At 38.0% G+C, this 20,165-nt stretch overlaps 1 protein-coding gene and 1 pseudogene across 8 annotated transcripts in view; one reads left to right on the forward strand and one right to left on the reverse strand.

Annotated features, from left to right (window-relative positions):
- Positions 1-20,165, forward strand: part of MELK (maternal embryonic leucine zipper kinase) — a 129,394-nt gene that overhangs the window by 28,909 nt on the left and 80,320 nt on the right. For all 8 annotated transcript variants that reach the window (XR_006210534.1, XM_042964413.1, XM_042964414.1 and 5 more), the window contains exons 9-10: positions 16,229-16,297; positions 17,890-17,988. Coding sequence is in view for 7 of the 8 variants with exons in the window: in XM_042964413.1 (XP_042820347.1) it covers positions 16,229-16,297; positions 17,890-17,988 (168 nt within the window). In the remaining variant the exon portion in view is untranslated. The remainder of the gene's footprint in view (positions 1-16,228; positions 16,298-17,889; positions 17,989-20,165) is intronic.
- Positions 13,662-16,077, reverse strand: LOC102961424 (annotated as a pseudogene).

The following is a 20,165-nucleotide window of genomic DNA, read 5'->3' on the forward strand; positions in this document are numbered from 1 at the left end:
AAACCGTGAGATCATGACCTGAGCCAGAGTCAGATGCCCAACCCACCCAGGAGCCCCCCCAAAATTATATTTATGTATGTATGTATGTATGTATGTATGTATTTTTAATGTTTATTTTTGAGAGAGTGAGACAGAGCATGAGCAGGGGAGGGGCAGAGAGAGAGGGAGACACAGAATCAGAAGCAGGCTCCAGGCTCTGAGCTGTCAGCCCAGAGCCCGATGTGGGGCTCGAACCACAAACCATGAGATCGTGACCTGAGCCGAAGTCAGACGCTCAACCAACTGAGCCACCCAGGTGCCCCAAAAATCATTTTTAAGTTAACAGAGTAAAATTTACTTTTTGTGTATGTGTACAGGTCTACAAATTTTAACATGTATCTAGACTCGTTTAACCACCACCACAGTCATGACACATGTTTAGACTAGTCCATAGTCTTTTGAAGGTATAGGTAACATGATTTGCTGATAGATAGGATGGGAGAAATAACCTCAGCGATTAGAAAGTTGGAGCTTCCATGTACTGAGATGGGGAAGACTCTTGGTAGAGCAGGTACAATCAAGAGCTCAGTTTTGGACACAAAAAAATGTGCCCAATTTGTCTAATTTCTCGAAGTTATTGGTATAAAGTTATTTACCTGTGACAGAGTATCAGAATTTTATGTACTTTTTCTGCTTATACTCATATAAGGAATTATGTATTTTATCTCTTTATGCTATTCCCTTTCCAGTTTTTTCCCACAGATGGGAGCATACAACAAACACTGCTCTGCATCTTGTTTTCCTCCCTTCACAGTGGGTCTTGGAAATCATACCCCTTCAGAACAGCTCAGAATAGAATCGAGGTATATACATGTACCTTAATTTTTTTAACCAGTCCTAGGTTAATGGACATTTAAGTAATTTCCAAGTAGTCATTTTTTGTACGTTGTGGATAGATCTGTAAGAAAATTCCCTGAAGAGTTTCTGGGTTAAAGGGTATGTGAATTAGTAATTTTGATAGATATTTCTAAATTGCTTCCTGATGAAGTTCTATCAGTTTTAGCAATAGCATGAAAATGCATGTTTCTCTATATCCACATCAATAAAGTGTACCTTTTTTTTTTTTTAAAGTTTCTTTATTTTGAGAGAGAGCAAGAGTGAGTGCATGCACAAGTGGGGGAGGGGCAGAGAGAGAGGGAGAGAGAATACCAAGTAGGCTCTGTGCTGTCAGCTCAGAACCCATCATGGGGCTCAGTCTCACAACTGTGATATCATGACCTGAGCCAAAATCGAGAGTTGGATGCTTAATCAACTGAGCCACCCAGGTGTCACTGAGGCTAATTTTTAACAATAATGTGCATAAGTCTGTATTTCAAATAGTCTTGGTAATTTCAGGGTTTGAGACAACTTGTTGGATTTGTTTAGGTCTTTTTTTTTTTTTTACTTTGTGTTTTGGCTGGTGGGCTCACACTAACCAATGAGGTGTTAACTCTGGTATTATTCACTTGTGCTTATATTCCTAGTCTTTAATCTGTGGGTTTTTTTTGTTTTTTTTTTTTACAAGAATCTTTATAAGCCATTTGGCTGTTTTGTGAGGATTTAGTTTAAATTAAGTACTATGATCTGTAATTAATTTAACTGGGCTCAGGTAAAGCACAGTACTTTGCAGTATATGGAGAATGGTGCAAGATGGAGCCACTCTCTGTCTGATGTCACTCTCAGTCAAGGAAGAATTACCATATATTATAGGTTATATAGGACTAGTGAAGGTGCCAGTGCCAAATGATATAGCAAATATTAATAAAGAGTAATTTTTGTTTTTAGATAGAATATGAATATAAATAGAAGTCCTAATACACTCTTCCCACATCTTACTGTATCTTTTTTGTACATAAATTTTAAAATTTTCATTGCTTACAAATAGTATTTGTCTTGACTTTTTTCCATACCATTATTTATTTAGTTATTTTTATTGAATTGTAATTGATGTACAATATTATTAGTTTCAGGTGTACAACATCATGATTTGACCTTTGTATACATTGCAAAGTGATCACATCAATAATTCTAGTTATCATCCATGACATACAAGTTAATACAATATTATTGCCTGTATTGCCCATTTTGTACATTACATGTACTTATATTACATGTACATTACATGACTTATTTTAAAACTGGGAGTTTGTCCTTCTTGATCTCCTTCACCCATTTTGCACTCTCCCTCAAGCAGCTCTCCCCTCAGGCAACCATCCATCTATTCACTGTATCGATGAGTTGGGGTTTTGTTTTGTTCTGTTTGTTTTGTTTTTTAGATTTAAGTAAAATCATACAATGTCTTTCTCTGACTCATTTCATTTAATGTAAAAACCTCAAGGTCAATGCTGTCACAAACGGCCAGATTTTATGCTTTTTTATTGCTGAGTAGTATTCCATTGCATGTGCATGCATGTGCACGCACACACACACACACACACACACACACACACTCTTTATTCATCTGTTGATGGACACTTAGGTTGTTTCCATATCCCTGCTATTTGCTAATTGCAAATAATGCTGCAGTGAACATAGGGGTACCTATATCTTTTCCAATTAGTTTTGTTTTTGTTTTCTTTGGGTAGACACCCAGAAGGGGAATTATTGGATCATGTAGTAGTTCTGTTTTTCATGTTTTGAGGAGCCTCCATATTGTTTTCTATGGTGGTTGCACCAGTTTATATTCCCACCAATGCTGCACTTTTTTCTACATCCTTACCAAAATTTGTAATTTCTTGCCTTTTAGGTAATAGCTATTTTGACAGATGTAAGGTGATATTTCATTATGGTGCATGTGCACTTGAGACAGATGTGTATTTTGCTGTTGTCGGATAGAATGTTCTATATATGTCTGTTAGGTATATTCAAATGTACCTAACAACAAATGTCTGTTGTTCAGATCTACAGTTTCCTTATTGAATATCTGTCTTTATGATCCACCCAGTGATGAGATTTGGGGTGTTAAAATCCACTACTATTGTATTTCTGTCCATTTATCCCTTCATGTCTGTTAGTATTTGCTTTATATATTTAGGTGCTTCTGTTTTAGATGCACAAATAGTTCAATTGTTATATCCTTTTGTTGGGATTGACCTCTTTACGTAGTGTATCTTCTTACATTCCTTCTGGGGTGCACATGCCCCACCTTTGAAGACCACCATTCAGGGAGAATGGATGGTTGACTCTATATATTCTTTTTTTTTTTTTTTTTTTTAAGTTTAAGAGAGGGGGGAGGGGCAGAGAGACAGGGAGAGACAGAAAATCCTAAGCAGGTTCTGCACTGTCCATGCGGAGCCTGATGTGGGGCTTGAACTCACGAACCATGAGATCATGACCTGAGCTGAACTCAAGAGTTGGATGCTTAATCGACTAAGCCACCCAGGCACCCCGACCCTGTATATTCTTTAGTAGACCCTCAATTAATGTAATCCCTCTCAGCCAAGTTATTGAGTGTGTCAGTAAATTAGGGATTATCGTCCCTGGAAATTTCCTGAAGTTATGGCTATGCTATAGCAAAAGTGACTGTCAGTATAACCAGGGCTAGGATTGACATTCTTTTGTGAACATGGAGTCTTCTAAGGATACTTGGATTCATGATAATGACTGTTTGGGAATTTCAGTAAGACATTATGCCATAAAGGATCACTACAATGATTTTATCCAGGAAAAGGTTTGAATTCTCACCTTGGCTGTACAAAGTCTTAATAAAGATATCTGACTTTGAAAAGTCTAATTTCTATATACTCCGTAGATAATACACCTAGTAAAACAAAACGAGGTACTGTATGGATTTACCAACTATAAACTTTAGAATAATTTTAGAATAATTTTAGAATAATTTTATTTTTAGAATAATTTTAGAATTTTAGAATAATTATATCTCTTCTTTATAGTGATGAGTATACAGGCTGTAATCTTTGATTTGCAATGTTAAAACGATGTAATCCACATGTAAGGACATTACTTGGCAGGAGGGCATGCATTCAGCTCTTCCAAGTAATATCCAGCCATTAGGGGCAAGTTAAACAGAAGAGGTAGGTGGGCCAAGGATTGAGGGGGGGATATATTGTTGTCTTATCCTATTGGAAAATACTGGTTGATCTGTCAGGAAATTTTTCCTACGGACCCTGACTCAAGTAAGTAGCATGATGCAAAATCCTTACAGATATGTGAATAGCTGGGAATCTGTGTTGCAGCTTAACTTATTCCTTTCTAGGGTGCTAAAGGCAAGGAAAGGTTGGTTGAAACTTCAATCAGTCTTCTTGGCCAGGTGATATAAAGTAGAGGATGGCAAACTATGCTACAAGCCAAGTCTGGCCCACCACCTGTTTGTTTAAATAAAATTTTTATTGGAACATAGCCATACCTGTTTGTTTATGTCATCTGTGGCTGCTTTTGCACAACAGTGGTGGAGTTGAGTAGCTGTGACAGAGATTGTATGGCTCACAAAACCAAAAATATTTACTATCTGTCCCTTTTCAGAAAAAGTTGGCTGACTCCTGGCTTAGTTGTAGTGACCTGTAGCAGAATGATCTTTCCCAGAGCCTGCCTGGTCTTTTCCTAGAAAATTGGTCTGAAATGCCCAGGCTTGTAGCTTATCAAGAGCTGACATTTAGTTAGTTTTTTTTATAGTGAGACATTTAGTTAATTGTTTTTATAGTGAAAAACAAAGCATCTATGGTAAAATGCTAAAACAGTACTAAGAAGTATATAGTTAAACCCCAAAACATCCTGCTCACCTAGCCCTCTGTTTTCTTCCACAGAGACAACTAGTTAGAAATTTCTTCTATACGTTTATAAGAATTATTTGTACTTATGCAAATCTTTATATATCTGTATATATCCTTTGGGATTATATAATCTGCACAGTGTATGGATCTTGCCCCCTCCTCCTCTTTAATTTTAATACTTTACTTTGAAGATTGTTTCATATTGGTACTTAGCAGCATGTGTAGGTTTTCATTGTTTGTTTAATGGCTGCATAGTATTTATTGTGAAATTTCCTTTATTCTAAGTTTGTGGACGTCATTTAAAAAGTTTTTTAATTACACAAGTAGTGTGTGAAAACATTCTCCGTATAAAGAACTAAAACATCACTGGTAACTGAAGTTCTCTTGGCCTCTCACATAGGTAATTACAGTTAACACTTTGGTTCTTCCAGATGTTTTATTTCTATTTGTAGTCATTTATATTTTTTTCTTAACGTAAATTGTATCATACTGATATTATTTTATATCTGTCTTTCTTTACTCAATATTGTATGTGCCATTGTACATATAATATGAACTCATTTTTACAAATAGTTTAACCATTTTCTTGTTGAACATTTTAGGTTATTTTCTAATTTTTTCACTAATATAAGTGATGCTCAGTGAGCATCCTTGTGCATATCTTCTTGCATATACGTACTGAGTAGTAGAATTGCTGGATCCTAGGGTATGACATTTGAAAACTTAACCGATATTGTCAAATTGTGCTCCAGCCTTTTTTTCCCCACATTACACTTCCACCAGCAGTGGTTGAGAGTAGCTGTTTCCCCATGCTGTCTTTAACATTATTATTTATAAAAATTTTGGATATTTATAAAACTTTTGGATCTTGGTCAGTTGAATGGGTGAAAATGGCATTTGATTTTTTAAAATTTATGCCATCTGATGTTTTATTCATGGCTTTAGTAATTAGAGTTTGAACAGAGTTCCCATATATTCCTCACCCAGTTTTCCTATTATTAACATCTTACATTACTATGGTACTTTGTTACAACTAAGGAACCAATGGTGGAATATGACTATTCACTAAACTGTTTACATTATTTCTGTTTCACTAGTTTTTCCCTATGTCCTTTTTCTGTTCTAGGATTCTTTCAGAATATCATATTATATTTAGTTATCATATCTTCTTAGCCCTCTCTGATCTGTGATAGTTTCTAGGGATCTTTTATTTTTAAATAAATAATGACTTATTTATTTTAAAACAAGTAATTTGTTGTCCTAAGACTTCTTACTCAATAGTCTATCACTTTCCTATTGATTTGAAAGGATAGTTTTATTATATATTGAATTTCTACATTTACTATTTTTCATGGTTTTTAATTTTCTGTCTATTTTTGTCTGATACATAAATTATTTTAGTTGCTGTATCTTTATAATACCATTTCTTTAATGTCTCGTAGAATTAGCCTTTCCTTATTCTATTTTTCCTTGGTGTATTGTTTGTGCCACTTTGCATGTTTCTTAAATATCTCTAATCCAAATTGTCAATTAAAAACCTGAATAGAATAAGTGTTTTGAGAATTGGGTTTTGGTCTGTATAAGGTACACTTAACCTAGGTTTTGTGGTCTTATCCACAACGATAAACTGACTATTAATGCCTTACTGAAATTGAACTTTATCATGATGTTCCTCATTTACCAACTTAACTCTAAACTTGGCTTTTTTTTTTAAACCTGTCTGGACCTAAGTGTCCATACTGTTTATTTGCCTTTGCTTGCTGCTCTTTCAAGTTCACATTTATGTGGCAGCCGTGGCATCGGTACCCTTGATTATTAATATATTATTTCACTGCTACAAGGTGAATGTATCAACACGTAATAATCTTCAGTGTTCTTTACATTTATTTGTTTGTTTATTTTAATCCTTTGGGAGGGTAATTTGATATTTTTGGTAAATCAAATATTTCTTCTGTGGAATAAATATGGTATAAAATGTCTAATTCTTGTTCCGTAGAGATTTAACCTTCCTAATTAATATTATTTACTAATGCTGTACATTCTTTGTTTCCCCTACTCTGAATTTCATCTTTTAGTTTTTCATGTATTTGCAAGTTGAAAATTGATTCAAATTAGGACTTTTATGCATTATTGTGGAATTTAATTTCACACATTATAGATTTTGAAATTTATTGTAATCTTGGCTCAGAACTATTGTTCCGAGGCACGGTGTAATACAGTCTGCTGGTTGAATCTAATTAAGGTGTCGTATCACTCGCATGCAGTATGTATCTTTGTCTAGAATGTTCTAAAATTCCTCAGTTGGGAATAACACTTCCTTCGGTTCTTGGTCGATAGAAAACCCCAGCAATATTTGATATACTATATGTAACTATTTAAGAAGCAGACTTTGTTTATCTTTTGCATTTTTTGATTATTTTAACCAAAATGCTCAGTTGCGGTTTCTAGCATGATTACCGACAGATTGGGCATTAATCTTATTAATGTCACCTATATTCATTTACCATCACTGTGTTCAAAGACAAGCATGACCATACTCCAGTTTGGGGTACACAAATATTATAGAAGTATAAATAATTTAGTAAATGAAAGTTGAATAGCTTGCAAGTAAAATTGCTTTCTAACAAGTATAATTTATAATTTTAAAGAAAATGAGCACATTATCTTTTTATGAGATTATATTTTACAATTATTGAGTTGACTATATACTGTAATTATGTGTTGGAGAGATGGCCTGCTTTCTTACAACCATGTGAAAACGAGCAATTTCAAGCTGTCTAGAATTCCCAGGATTATCTTGCTTGGCCCACAGGGTTTTTTCCCCCCTCTTTCTTGGTTTCTGTCTCTGTTACCCATTTCTTGCTCTCATTTGCAAGGTGATCGTCCCTTAAATAAATAAACAGGAATTCTCTAAAGACTGAGCAGAAACCAGGGTTAAGTTGCACAGCCCTGGCCGACAGGGCCTTTTGTGGACATGTTCTTCTCCAGCAGAATTGCTTGTCTCGAGGTCTTTTCTATTTGCTCTTTGCGTATGCTTCCAATATTTAAATAAGGAGCCTTTTCTCCCTGTTTACGTCTAGGCTTCCTTAGACTTTCCAGCACAGTACAATAGAATAAGTATTGTATGTCTCTCCTAGTCCCATCTCCACCCCTTTTTACAGTGTTTTCAATTTAGGCACTATTGACATTTTGGACTACATGATTCTTTGCTGTGGGGGCTGTCGTATGCATTGCAAGAAGTTTAGCAGTGTCCCTGCCCTTTACTCAGTAGATGCCAGTAGTAACTCCCAAGTCATGACAGTAAGAAATGTCTCCAGTTGCTAAGAGAGTAGATCTTAAAAGTTTTCATCATAAGAAAAACACTAAGCAAACAAAACTAGTAACTATGTGTGGTGATGGGTATGAACTAAACTTATTGTGGTAATCATTTCATAATATATACATATATCAAATCATTATGTGGCACACATAAAAAAGTCTCCACACAGTGCTAGATGTCTCCTAGCAGTGGGGAACAAAATCACACCAGCTGAGAACCAGTGCCTTATGATATTGAACAAATGCTTGAATTCCCTGGCTGAGACTTAGATTCTTCATCTGTGTTATGTGGTTAATAATCCTTGCTTACTGCACAGGTTAAAATACAATAAAAATGTATTTTAAAGGATCATGTACAAATAAGAGGTTGGGTTAGGCCTGGCAGCATAACTCGGCTCTGAATTCCGTTTCTGTCATATCCCAGTGCAGAGAATGAAGCTAAGAATGTCAGGTCTTGGTGATGGGTCACAGGCCTCATGACTTCCAGTAGATGGTACTCTGCAGAGCTCTTCTGTCCAAACAGGGAAAGTGGGTGGGTACACTTCAGGAAGTTAAAAGGAGCAGTGCTTGACTAGATGATGTATGTGTTCCTTCCCAGGCTGTCTGGTGGCAGCTGCAGTGGGGCAGGGCTCCATTGGGAGGACATGTGGCATTCCTCAGAATGACTCTAGCCTTTTCCACGATACTGAGTATTTAGCACTCTGGCGTGCATGGTTTTTGGCCAGCCTACCCATCTCTGGTCCATTACTATTTTGGGCATCCCTATCTCCTTCCTATGTATTTCAGGTTCAACAAACATTTATTGTGTCTAATGTGCAAGGCATTGTGTTGAGTGCTTTCACATATTCTCTTTTACTCCTTTTATAATCCTATAGGTGGAATTACTTGTTTCACAGGTAGTAGCAACAGTAGTGGTAATACTAGTATTAGTAATAGAGGCAGCAGTAGTAGAAACTAACATACATGGAGTTCTTACTGTATGCCTGGCACTGTGCTCAGTGCTTTTCTGTATTAAAGCACTGAATCCTAGCAACATTTTTTTGTGTGGGCACTATTATTTTGCTTCTTTTTACAGGTGTGGAAACCAAGGCACAGTGAAATTCAAAGGCTCATCCACACGGCTAGTAAGAGGTAGATTTTGGATTCGAATCTAGGCAAATTGTCTCCAGAGCCTATTTTCTTAGGAAACAATGTCAGAGAGATTAAGTAACTTGTACAAGTTCATGGAACTACTATGAAGTAGGCTGGGATTCACATGATGACTCCGGTCCATCGCCGTTTCCAGCGTGCCAAGCACCACACTTATCATTCACCTGTTCTTGCCTCTTTCTGGGTAGGATAGCTTCTCTGGTGCTAACTTATAGCACAATAAGAGGATCTATTAGAAGTTAGGTCATGAATTCAAGATGGGATGATAAAAGGGGTGATAACAAGAGGCAGAGAGGAACTTGGAATCAGCCTGGTGGAGCTTTTCTTATTCAGTACTTTGGTCTGGAAGGTACTTTCTGAATTTAAAGTCATAACATTTCTTTTATTTTGATAGATCTGGTGATGGGCCTATTATCTGTGTTGGAGCAGACCAGAAAGGGCCAGAACCTAGAACCAGACTTATCCCCAGGGTGGGCAGGTGCTGGTGGGAGAGAAGTATGTGAGGAGTTAAACCCTTATAGATGGTGTATTAGTTTCCTAGGGTTGTTGTAACAAAGCACTGCAAGGTAGTGCCTTAAAGTAACAAAAATTTATTCTCTCACAGTTCTGGAGGCTAGAAGTCCAAATCAAGGTGTCGATAGGGCCATGTTCTCTTTGAAGGTTCCAGGGGAGAATCCTTCTTGGCCTCTTTCTAGCTTCTGGTGTTTTCTGGCAATCTTTGGAAGTCCTTGAATTGTAGACGCATCACTCTAGTCTCTGCCTCTGTCTTCACATGGCCTACTTCCTTGTGTGTTTGTGTCTTTGTGTCCAGATTTTCCTCTTTATAAGGACACCAGTCATACTGAATTTAGGGTCTACTCCTACCCAGTATGACCTCATATTAATTTAATTACATCTGCAAAAGACTCTATTTTAAAATAAAAATGCATTCACAGGTTCTGAGTGGACATGTGTTTTGAGGAGCAGCATTTAACCCAGTGCAGATGGTATCCAGGGAATAAGCAGCAAAAGGCTCCACAATCAGCTTGAGGGGAGACCCACCAGAGTACATGGGGGTTCTGACCAGTGAGTGAAGCATGACAGAGAATGTCTAGGAACAGGTTGTGATCAGAGATTCAGCTAGGTCAAAACCATTTATTTGATCAGTGTAAGCAGATAGGAGAGGCTTTACCCTAGGCCGGTCTCTACTTTCTTTAGGACAATGGCAAGAGCAAGCCAAACTGTTTGAGAGAACAGGAAAATGATCAGGTTGTTAAGAAAGAGAACAAGTTAAGACACCCAGGATTTGAATCATGAGAGGCCTTGGTCTCAGGAATAAGGAAAAGCTCAGGCATGAGGGTGGGACCAACTAGGTCAGGGCCAGTCCCTCAGCAATTGACTTACTGCTCAGTCCTAGAGAGTTGGCAGAAGCAGCTAAAAATCCCCACTTCCTAGGGATGGGCCTGGAGGCCAGGCGGCATGGAGCAAGGAGTGAATGAAAGTCTTTATCAATGTAATTTGGAAACAGATTGTCAGTTTTCAACACTGGCTAGTGTTAAGGTGCCCTAGTAAGGTGGAAGTAATAGTGGGCTCTCTGGATGATACTGAGTGCTGGACAAAGGATCTTGAAAAACTTAATGATATTAAATGTCATTTGTAAAATGAAAGAAAGCTCTTATCCTTCCTGGGAAACACTTTGTAAGGTTAGCCTCTCTGCTCTCATCAGAGAAGCTGAGTCAGAGACTGAGTTGTTTTGACATTGACACCTTTTCTTTTTTTAAAAAAATTTTTCTTAATGTTTGTTTATTTTTGAGAGAGAGAGAGAGAGAGAGAGAGAGAGCAAGCACGAGTTGGGGAGGGGCAGAGAGAGAGGGAGACAGAATCTGAGAGGGAGAGCTTCAGCACAGAGCCCGATGCGGGGCTCAAACCCAGGAACCCTGAGCTGATGTTGGATGTCTAACCGACTGAGTCACCCAGGTGCCCCATCGATACCTTTTCTTTTAAAATTTATTGCTTGATAATGCTTCTTTGGAACTTTGATTATTTCTTTAATACAATTAAAATCCAGCCTGCCATGTAGTTCTAGGACTCTGAGCAACCCATATTGTGTCTGTTTCTCCTCTTACCTTGGAGTTGGGCTGATTTCTGTGAGGATTGTGTCCTAGACAGCTTATAAGAACAGAGAACCCCAATGCTTGTGCTAGTCAATGGCTTCTCCATCTACCTGCCTCTACTCTTCTAGCCTTATTTAAACACTAGGCTTTATGCATGCATGTGCATGTTCATGTGTGCTTGCCTTTGTCTCCCTGGATGTATATCATGTTTATTTCATTTTTATTTTTTTTTTTGAGAGAGAGAGAGGGCGTAAGTGAGTGAGGGGCAGAGAGAGAGAGAGAGAGAGAGAGAGAGAGAAGTGGGGTCCACCTGAAGCGGGCTTGTATTCACCCGAACTGGGGATCAAACTCGCCCGATATGGGACTTGAGCTCATGAATCGTGAGATCATGACCTGAGTCGAAGTCAGATGCTTAATGACTAAGGCACCCAGGTGCTCTTGTATATTATATAACTCAGGATCCCTTAAAAAAATTTTTTTTTGACATTTATTCATTTTTTGAGAGAGAGCATGAGCGGGGGTGGGGCAGAGAGAGAGGGAGACACAGAATCCGAAGCAGGCTCCAGGCTCCAAGCTGTCAGCACAGAGCCTGATGTGGGACTCGAACACACAAACTGTGAGATCATGACCAGAGCTGAAGTCGGTCTCTCAACTGACTGGGCCACTCAGGTGCCCCTCTAACTCAGGATCCTTATTCAGTGCATTTTGTCTTCTGTCATTAGTTTTGGTGACCCTCTGGAATTTGCCAGTAGTCTATGTCCCTTAGTTCCCAAAATTATCATAAGCAATTCTGTGATGAATGTTACTGTTCATATGTTTTATATACCAAATTGTTTGCTTAGGATAAATTGCTAGAAGTGAAATTGCTGGATCAAGGATATGCAGTTTTGAATGTTTTTTTAAATGTATTTCACAATTATTCTCCGGGAAAGCTTATATTCTCTAGTTGTATATATAAGCCCTCTTGTTCCTGAACTCTTAGTAATACTAAATGTTTTTCTTAAGTTTGTCAGTTTGATAGATAACAGATGGTACCATATTCTTGTTTAAATTATTACTTTTTAATTACTTGATTATTTGGACATATTTTCATGTTTATTGGGCATTTAAAAGTTCTTGTTTTAGGAATTACCTGTGAATAGTTTTTGCTCATTTTCCTTTGGAGTGTGCTTTTCATCCTCTTCCTTCATTTATTAAACATATATTAATTGAGTACCTTTTCTGTGCCAGGGCCAGGTACTGTTCTTTGTGAGCAGCCCTGATAAGATCTCTGTGATTAAGGAGCTTACATTCTATTGTAGTGAGACAGAAAATAAACAAATATGTAATATGATGAGTGGGGATAAGGACTGAAGGTAAAGTAGGCATGAAAGGGAGGTAGCAAATGATTGTGGGGGATGCTGTGTTATGAAATGGGTCATGGGAGTCCTCACTGACACCACTAGTATATAATAAGTGGAGACCTGAAGATAAAGGCAAAAGCTCTGCTAATTTTGGGGGAAAGCATTATAAGACAGAGGAGACAACCAGTGCAAAGGCCCTGAGGTTGGACTGTGTTTGACATGTGACCATAGTTTGGTGAATGAAGGGGAGAGTTAGGAGGCGAGTCTGAGAGGCAGACTCAGCAGCAAGGAGTTGAATGGATGTGGGGATGTAGAGCATGCATGCAGGGCTTTGGAACCAGAGTAAGGTATTTGGATTTTATTCTGAGTGATCTGGGGGAGCACTGAAGAGTTTTGAGTGGTGAAGTGGCATGTTTTAAGAGATGTTTTAAGAGAACATTGGTGGTAGTAAGTGGAGACTAGACTGGGAGGTGGTCAGTAGTGGAATCTGGAAGATCAGTCAGGAGCCTCTTGCAATATGCCAGATGGGAGACACTAGTGGTGTGGTGGAAGTGACAAGTGATTCTGGATAGATTTTCCAACATAGAACCAATGGATTTTGCTGATGGAGATGATGTGAAGTGTGAGAGAAAGAGGAGTTAAAGATGACTCTGGTTTTTGGCCATTTGAGGAGATGGGGGAAATGTGGGCAGAACAGGTTGGCTGGTAAAATCTTAGTGATTTGTAAGAGCTTTTTATGTGATGAAGTTTATTAATATTTAGTCATTTAGGTGGAAAAAGTTTTTTTCCCTCAATTTGTTGTTAGTTAACTTTGTTAGTGCTGTTTTGTTGTACAGAAATGTCAACTGTTAGTCTTTACAGGTTTTGGTTTTGCTGTCATGTTTAGAAAGATTCTAAAATAATCACCTAGTCTTGATCCTCTATGGTTTTGTATTTGCATTCACTCTTTAATCTGGATGGAGTTAATTTTGGTATAAGCTTAATTAAAATCTTAATTTTTTTTTTTGGCATTTTTAATTTAGGTTTGTTTTATTTAAGTTTAATGTTAATTCCATGCTGTGTTTCAGTAAGAACAATACAGATTCTGTATCTGTGGCTCCAGTCAGATATCCAGTAGTACAAATTAGCTTCAGGTTACACATACTGAACAAAAGAGGTTGAGCGAGCGAAGTAGGGAAGGGGGGGCCCAGGGGGGAGAGGGAAGGAGAAGAAACAAAGAATTGAACACGCATGCAGGCTTTTCCATATCACCTTCAATGCTAACCTGCTTTAGAGGGAGAGTAAAAGTAGGCAAGAATGAGCAGCCACGGATTGTTGAACTGTTACCAGCACCATGCTTTTCAGCAACATTTCAGCAGAGTTTGAAACACTTTTTACAGCAAAACCATTACAACTCTCCGAACAACTTTTAACCACCTCAAGCTAACACCCAATTAATTTTAAACATTGGTATAAAATTCAATTTAAACAATTAGAAAAAGGAAAAATAATACCACAATGCCTCATAGTGTGATTAACCTCTCTCTTAGATGCTCGCGTCACCTAGAAGTCTAATAGCTTTCAAATATCATTTCCATTTCTAATGGTGATCTTGCCCCACCTGGCAGGAGACAATACAGTAATGCTGAAAAAGCCTCTGTGCAGTCCTGTTAGTGTCTTAAAGAACCTAAAAGCTGGGACCAGTAAAATCCACAGAAATTCACTCTTGCCTTTAAGAACTTTTGAAAACGGTTTAAAAAAAAAAAAAAAAAAAAAAAAACCAACAGGGCAGGAACCTAAATTCGGAGACCAAATGTAAAAGTCAGATTTGGTGGTTCTCAGTGACAATGGGGGAATTTCCAATGGGGGTGGGATGGGAAGGAATGGGGTGGTCAGAGATGGTTTCTCTTGTTGGCTTTTATGTCTCACTGATTTTCATCTTCCACATCCTGCAGCGCTTCTTTATTCTGCTCTTCACCATCACCCTGCATGTCTGAAGTCCATAGTGTCAGATTATCACGTAACAACTGCATGATAAGTATAGAGTCCTTATAGCTTTCTTCACTCAGCGTATCCAGTTCTGCAATTGCATCATCAGAAGCTGCTTTTGCCAACCTGCAGACACGGTCAGGGGAATTAAGAATTTCATAGTAGAATACGGAGAAATTGAGAGCAAGACCTAAGCGAATAGGATGCGTTGGTGGAAGTTCTGTCATTGCAGTATCACTAGCAGCTTTATAAGCCACTAGGCTGTTCTCCGCAGCCTCCTTCCTGTCATTTCCTGTGCAATCCTGTGCCAATCCTGGCAAATTCAGCCAGATACCTGTGGTAGTCCCCTTTCATTTTATAATAGAAAACCTTGGACTCGCCAGTGTTAGCTGCTGGAATGAGGTGTTTGTCCAGTACATCCAGAATGTCACAACAGATTAACTTTAGCTCAGTCTCAACCATTTGCCGATATTCCCGAATCATTTTTAGTGTGTCTTCTCCTCCCTTGTTTTCTTCTTTCTGTTCAGTGCTGCTGATTATTCTCCAGGAAGCTCTTCCTGGCTCCAATCACATTTTTATATGCAACAGATAGGAGCTTTCTTTCTTCAACTGTCAACTCCACATCCATCCCTGCTACTTTCTTCATCGATTCCACCATTTCATCGTATCGCTCAGCCTGCTCGGCCAGCTTCGCCTGGTACACCAGATCCTCCCGATTATCCGTAGCGGAAGTGGCTCCGGAAGGGTCTGCGCGACGGCTGGAAGCGGATAGAGTCTCCGACTCTCTCAGCCTCTCGCTCCGTGTCTGGGCAGCAAAAATGGCGGCGCCTCCAAATCTTAATTTTTTTCAAATAATTAACCTTTTATTCTAGCATCATTAAACAGTTTGTTCTTTACTAAGAGAAATGATTGTATCATTGCCTCTGAATTGGGAAAGAGGGGTATGTGGCAAGTTGTGTAAAAAGATATTTTATTACATATTAGTGTTTGGCAAGCCCCTTGTCTTATCTTTGGCTGATGACTTGGTGCCTATAATTTCTGATTATCCTAGATTGTAAACATTTGTCTCCTGAGTCTCTTTGATCCCCAAAGAAGGTACGTGGCTTAGAAAATGGCTTGCGTCAGTTTCCCTCATTGATTGTGAATTCTGTCCTGTGGATGAAATGTGACCTGTTTTTAACCACAGCCTATGACTTGCCACCAAATACTATTTTCTACTACTTAATTTTTTGTCAACTGATAATTGTTCTGAGATTATGAACTAAAATTTGCTCTAGCAATGCAAAAATTGACTACAATGTGTACTTGTTGTCCATTTAATCACACTACAGATTCCAAAGCCCTCCACATTTATGTATTCCATACATTCTCTCTGCTCTAGTCCTTCTCTGATATGTGGATAATTTAGAGGGGACGATATTTAATTTACTGAATTTTCTTCTTTAGGGTCAGAAACATAGTTCCTATGTTGTTAATAATGTTTACCAAATCTTATAGTTGGGTTAAGTCTTTAAGCTTGGAAGTACACCTCCAGCATTTTGTTACTTAGAAATTTATTTCAAGGCTGATTGAACCTAAATCTCTTAACTGTTTCTTTGTTTTTTTGTAGCGAGGGAAATATGAGGTTCCTAAGTGGCTCTCTTCTAGTAGCGTTCTGCTTCTTCAACAGATGCTACAGGTAAACTTTGTTATTTATACTTAAATAATAGAAGTCTACTGCAGTTGTTTGATCCAACTTTAAGATGTCTGTGGTGCTGCTGTATTTGGAAGACAACACCGTTTTCCTGTTAGCTTAAAAAAATTCCATTCAGTATATCTACTGCCCTCTACTAGATGCTTTCTTTTCTTTTTATTTATTCTAAAGTTTATTTATTTAAGTAATCTCTATACCCAGTGTGGGGCCCGAACTCTCATGACCCCGAGGTCAAGAGTTGTATGCTCTTCCAACTGAGCCAGCCAGGTGCCCCTTTTTGAAAATGTATTTTTATTATTTTTTTTTAAGTTAGATGTTTTCTTAATTATGTTGCAAATGCATTTTCTTTTAGACCTCTACCATGTCTTTGCTGATGTGGTTTTCCTTCCTTTTTCTTGAGCATTGTCTGTTTTCTCTGACTAACTTGACCACCGTGTTCCATTTTCTTGTTCCCGCTCTTGCACATTAAGTGTATAGTAGATAGGGAATAAATGCTTGAATGAGCTGATACACAGTCAAGTGGACCCTATGACCTAATGCGATGATTCTCAAGCTTTAGCACGTATCAGAATTGCCAGGGGCTCATTGAAACACAGACTGCTAGGTGCCACCCTGAGAGAGTGTCTGATTCAGTAGATCTGGGGTAGGACTAGGAATTTGCCTTTCTAACAAGCTTCCAGATGCTGCTGATGCTGTTGGTCTTGGGACCACACTTTGAGAACCACTGATTTAGGGGAATGGCTTCTGAGGTCTAGGTATCTACCCTGGCAATCAATAGGCATGCCACTAACCTGGTTCTCATCTGTGAAATGGGGATTCTGACACTGGCCTTACTGCTATGTAGTGTTATGAGGGTAAAATGAGATAAATAGGAAACACTTTGAAAATAGGAGTACCTTATTAGTGCAATATTTTTTTCATTATTATGTATTCAGAGTATCTTCCAGTTTTTCCATCTATTAAGCCATCTCCAGTTTTTATTCAAAATTTACTTCAGGCTCACCCACCTTGATTAAGTAGGGCCAGACCACCAAATCTCCATAATGAGATTGAAAACACCTCATCTTTCTTCTGGACTCCAAAAAACTTAATCTTTGTTGATTAATTTTCCTCTCCTCACATTTGAAAATTACAAATGGAAAAGAAAGGTGTGCTTTTCAACTTGTTCTATGTGATTGTAAGCTCATCAGAGGTAGAGATTGCATATTCACTATGAATGCCCTGCATTGTGGCTGCTTGAATATTAAATTGGTGAATATTTCCTGTGAATAGGTTTTCCAGCAAAGAATATTACATCATACAATAGATTGACTGAACTTCATGAATAATGTCCATACCAATGAAGTTCATGTTTGTTAAACATTTATCTTCTAAGCCCGTGTTGGTTGCTATAGTTTTCTTGCCTCTATTGCCTTTTTTAAAGAATTTATTCCAAGGCCATTTTAAGGTCTTTGACAGCGTTTTTGTGATGATAAAGTTTACATCTGTTCTGATGAATTTTGAGTTCTCAGGAGTAAAGGAGTTCTGTGTTCCCTATTTGAAATGTTAACCTCTAGCTACTTCTCAATGGCCACTAGGTGGACCCAAAGAAACGGATTTCTGTGAAAAATCTATTGAGCCATCCCTGGATCATGCATGATTACAACTGTCCTGTTGAGTGGCAAAGCAAGAATTCTGTAAGTAAAATGAAGTCTGGTAGAATTTTTCAAAAAACCTTGTTTGATCTTTCTGTGGATTCAGGAACTACACTGATGTGGTTTAAATATAAAAGAAAATGTAGTTTGTAGACTTGTTCATCAGATTGGTGTTTGTGAGGCTTGTAACCTAATTCTATATTTGCCTGTTAATCTCTAGGACAGTGGCTCTTAACTTAGGCCACACATGAGAATCATTGGGACCTTAAAAAAAAATGTCAGGGCATCTGGGTGGTTCAGTTGGTTGGGTGTCTGACTTCAGCTCATGTCATGATCTCATGATTTGTGAGTTCGAGCCCCGTGTTGGGCTCTGTGCTCACAGCTCGGAGCCTGGAGCCTGCTTCCGATTCTGTGTCTCCCTTCCCTCTGTCCCTCCCCAGCTTGTGCTGTCTCTCTGTCTCTTTCAAAAAAAATAAATAAATATTAGAAAAAAAAAAAATGCCTGTGCCCCATCCCAGAACAATTAGTGGATATTTTTAAAACCTTCCATGTGTTTCTTGCCTGTAGTCAGGATTGTGAACAGTGCTCTGGAAACCAAAGCAAGTTGCCTAACTCTGCCAAATCTATTTATTTGTCTATAAAAAGCAGATTAAACCAGTTCTGTCTACTTCCCAGAGTAGTTATGAGGTTATAGTGGTTCTCAAACTTTTAAGTCGGAGGACTCCTTTATACTCTTAATATTTATTGATTGATTCATCTAAAAGTAACAGTAGCGAACCTATTATATTTTGTCTCAAATTAATATCTTCTGAAAAATAACCTTAAAAAATAAATGTAGCAAAAAGAGTAGCATCTTTGCAAGCTTCTTTGTAGTCTAGCTTGATAGAAGACATTTGGATCTCATCTGCTTCTGTATTCAGTCTGTTTTGATATGTTGTTTTGATTGAAGCATATGAAGAAAAAGCCTCACAGATATGTACTAGGAAAAGAGATAAACACTTTAAAAACTTTTTCAGATAATTAGGGATATTCTGTGATAGTCCATTAAAACTTGACAACTGGTAGTTTCTGAAAGGTTAGTTGATTGTGGAATATGAAAGCACATCAATGAAGCTGTCGTACTCTGTTCCATTCAAATCCATCGGTCTGTCCATTGGATTCCTTCCTCATGTAATATTATGCATTGGTCATTTGGAAACTATTGGTTCATTGAGTTATGCATATCTTCCAAATGTTAACACCTTTCAATCATACACTAGAAAAAAATCATATTCCTTTTTTTAAAGTTTATTGATTTGAGAGAGAGAGAGAGAGAGAGAGAGAGAGAGAGAGAGCGAGCGCACACGTGCTAGTGGGGGAGGAGCAGAGAGGGGGGGAGAGAGAATCCCAAGCAGGTTCTGTGCTGTCAGTGCAGAGGCTGATGCAGGGCTCGATTCCACAAACCGTTAGATTGTGACCTGAGCCGAGATCAAGAGTTGGATGCTTAACCGACTGAGCCATCCAGGCACCCCAGAATCACATTCCTTAAAATCACTATTGATCTCATCAGAAAAGTCTTTAAGATTTGGAAAGCTGTTAAACTAATAGTGGCAGATACAAAGTTTCCAAAATGTTAATTTTTGCTTGAAAGCTCAAATTATATCATTGGCAGCAAATACTGTCAGTTTGTTTTCCTTGAAGTGGCAAATTCATTTTGTTCATTTTTGAGAAAATGCCAAATACCCAAGTCTAAATATAGTTTGCCATTGTTCTTTCAAGTAAAAATGGTGTTTTATGAAGAAAACAGGTAATTCAACTCATAACTCAGTTACACAGGCACTTTTCCTCTAAGAACCATCATATTTTGGTATACATAAGTGCTTTATGCACAGTTCCCATTTTGTCACACAGAATATAAAAAATACATGTACTCAGTGTCCAAGATTTAATAAAATTAGTACTTTTTCCTGCTTCATCAATGATATTCTTTTTTTTTTTTTGAATGTTTATTCATTTTGAGAGAGAGAACGTGCATAAGCTGAGGAAGGGCTGAGAGAGAGAATCCCAAGCAGGCTCTGAGCTGTCAGCACAGAGCCCAACGTGGGGCTTGATCCCACAAAACGTGAGATCATGACGAGCCAAAACCAATAGTCGGATGCTTAACTGACTGAGCCACTCAGGCGTCCTACATTAATGATCTTTTTAATTGAAACTGACTTAAAAAATTTTTTTTTGAACTG

Source organism: Panthera tigris, chromosome D4 (assembly GCF_018350195.1).
Source record: "Panthera tigris isolate Pti1 chromosome D4, P.tigris_Pti1_mat1.1, whole genome shotgun sequence".
NCBI lineage: Eukaryota > Metazoa > Chordata > Mammalia > Carnivora > Felidae > Panthera > Panthera tigris.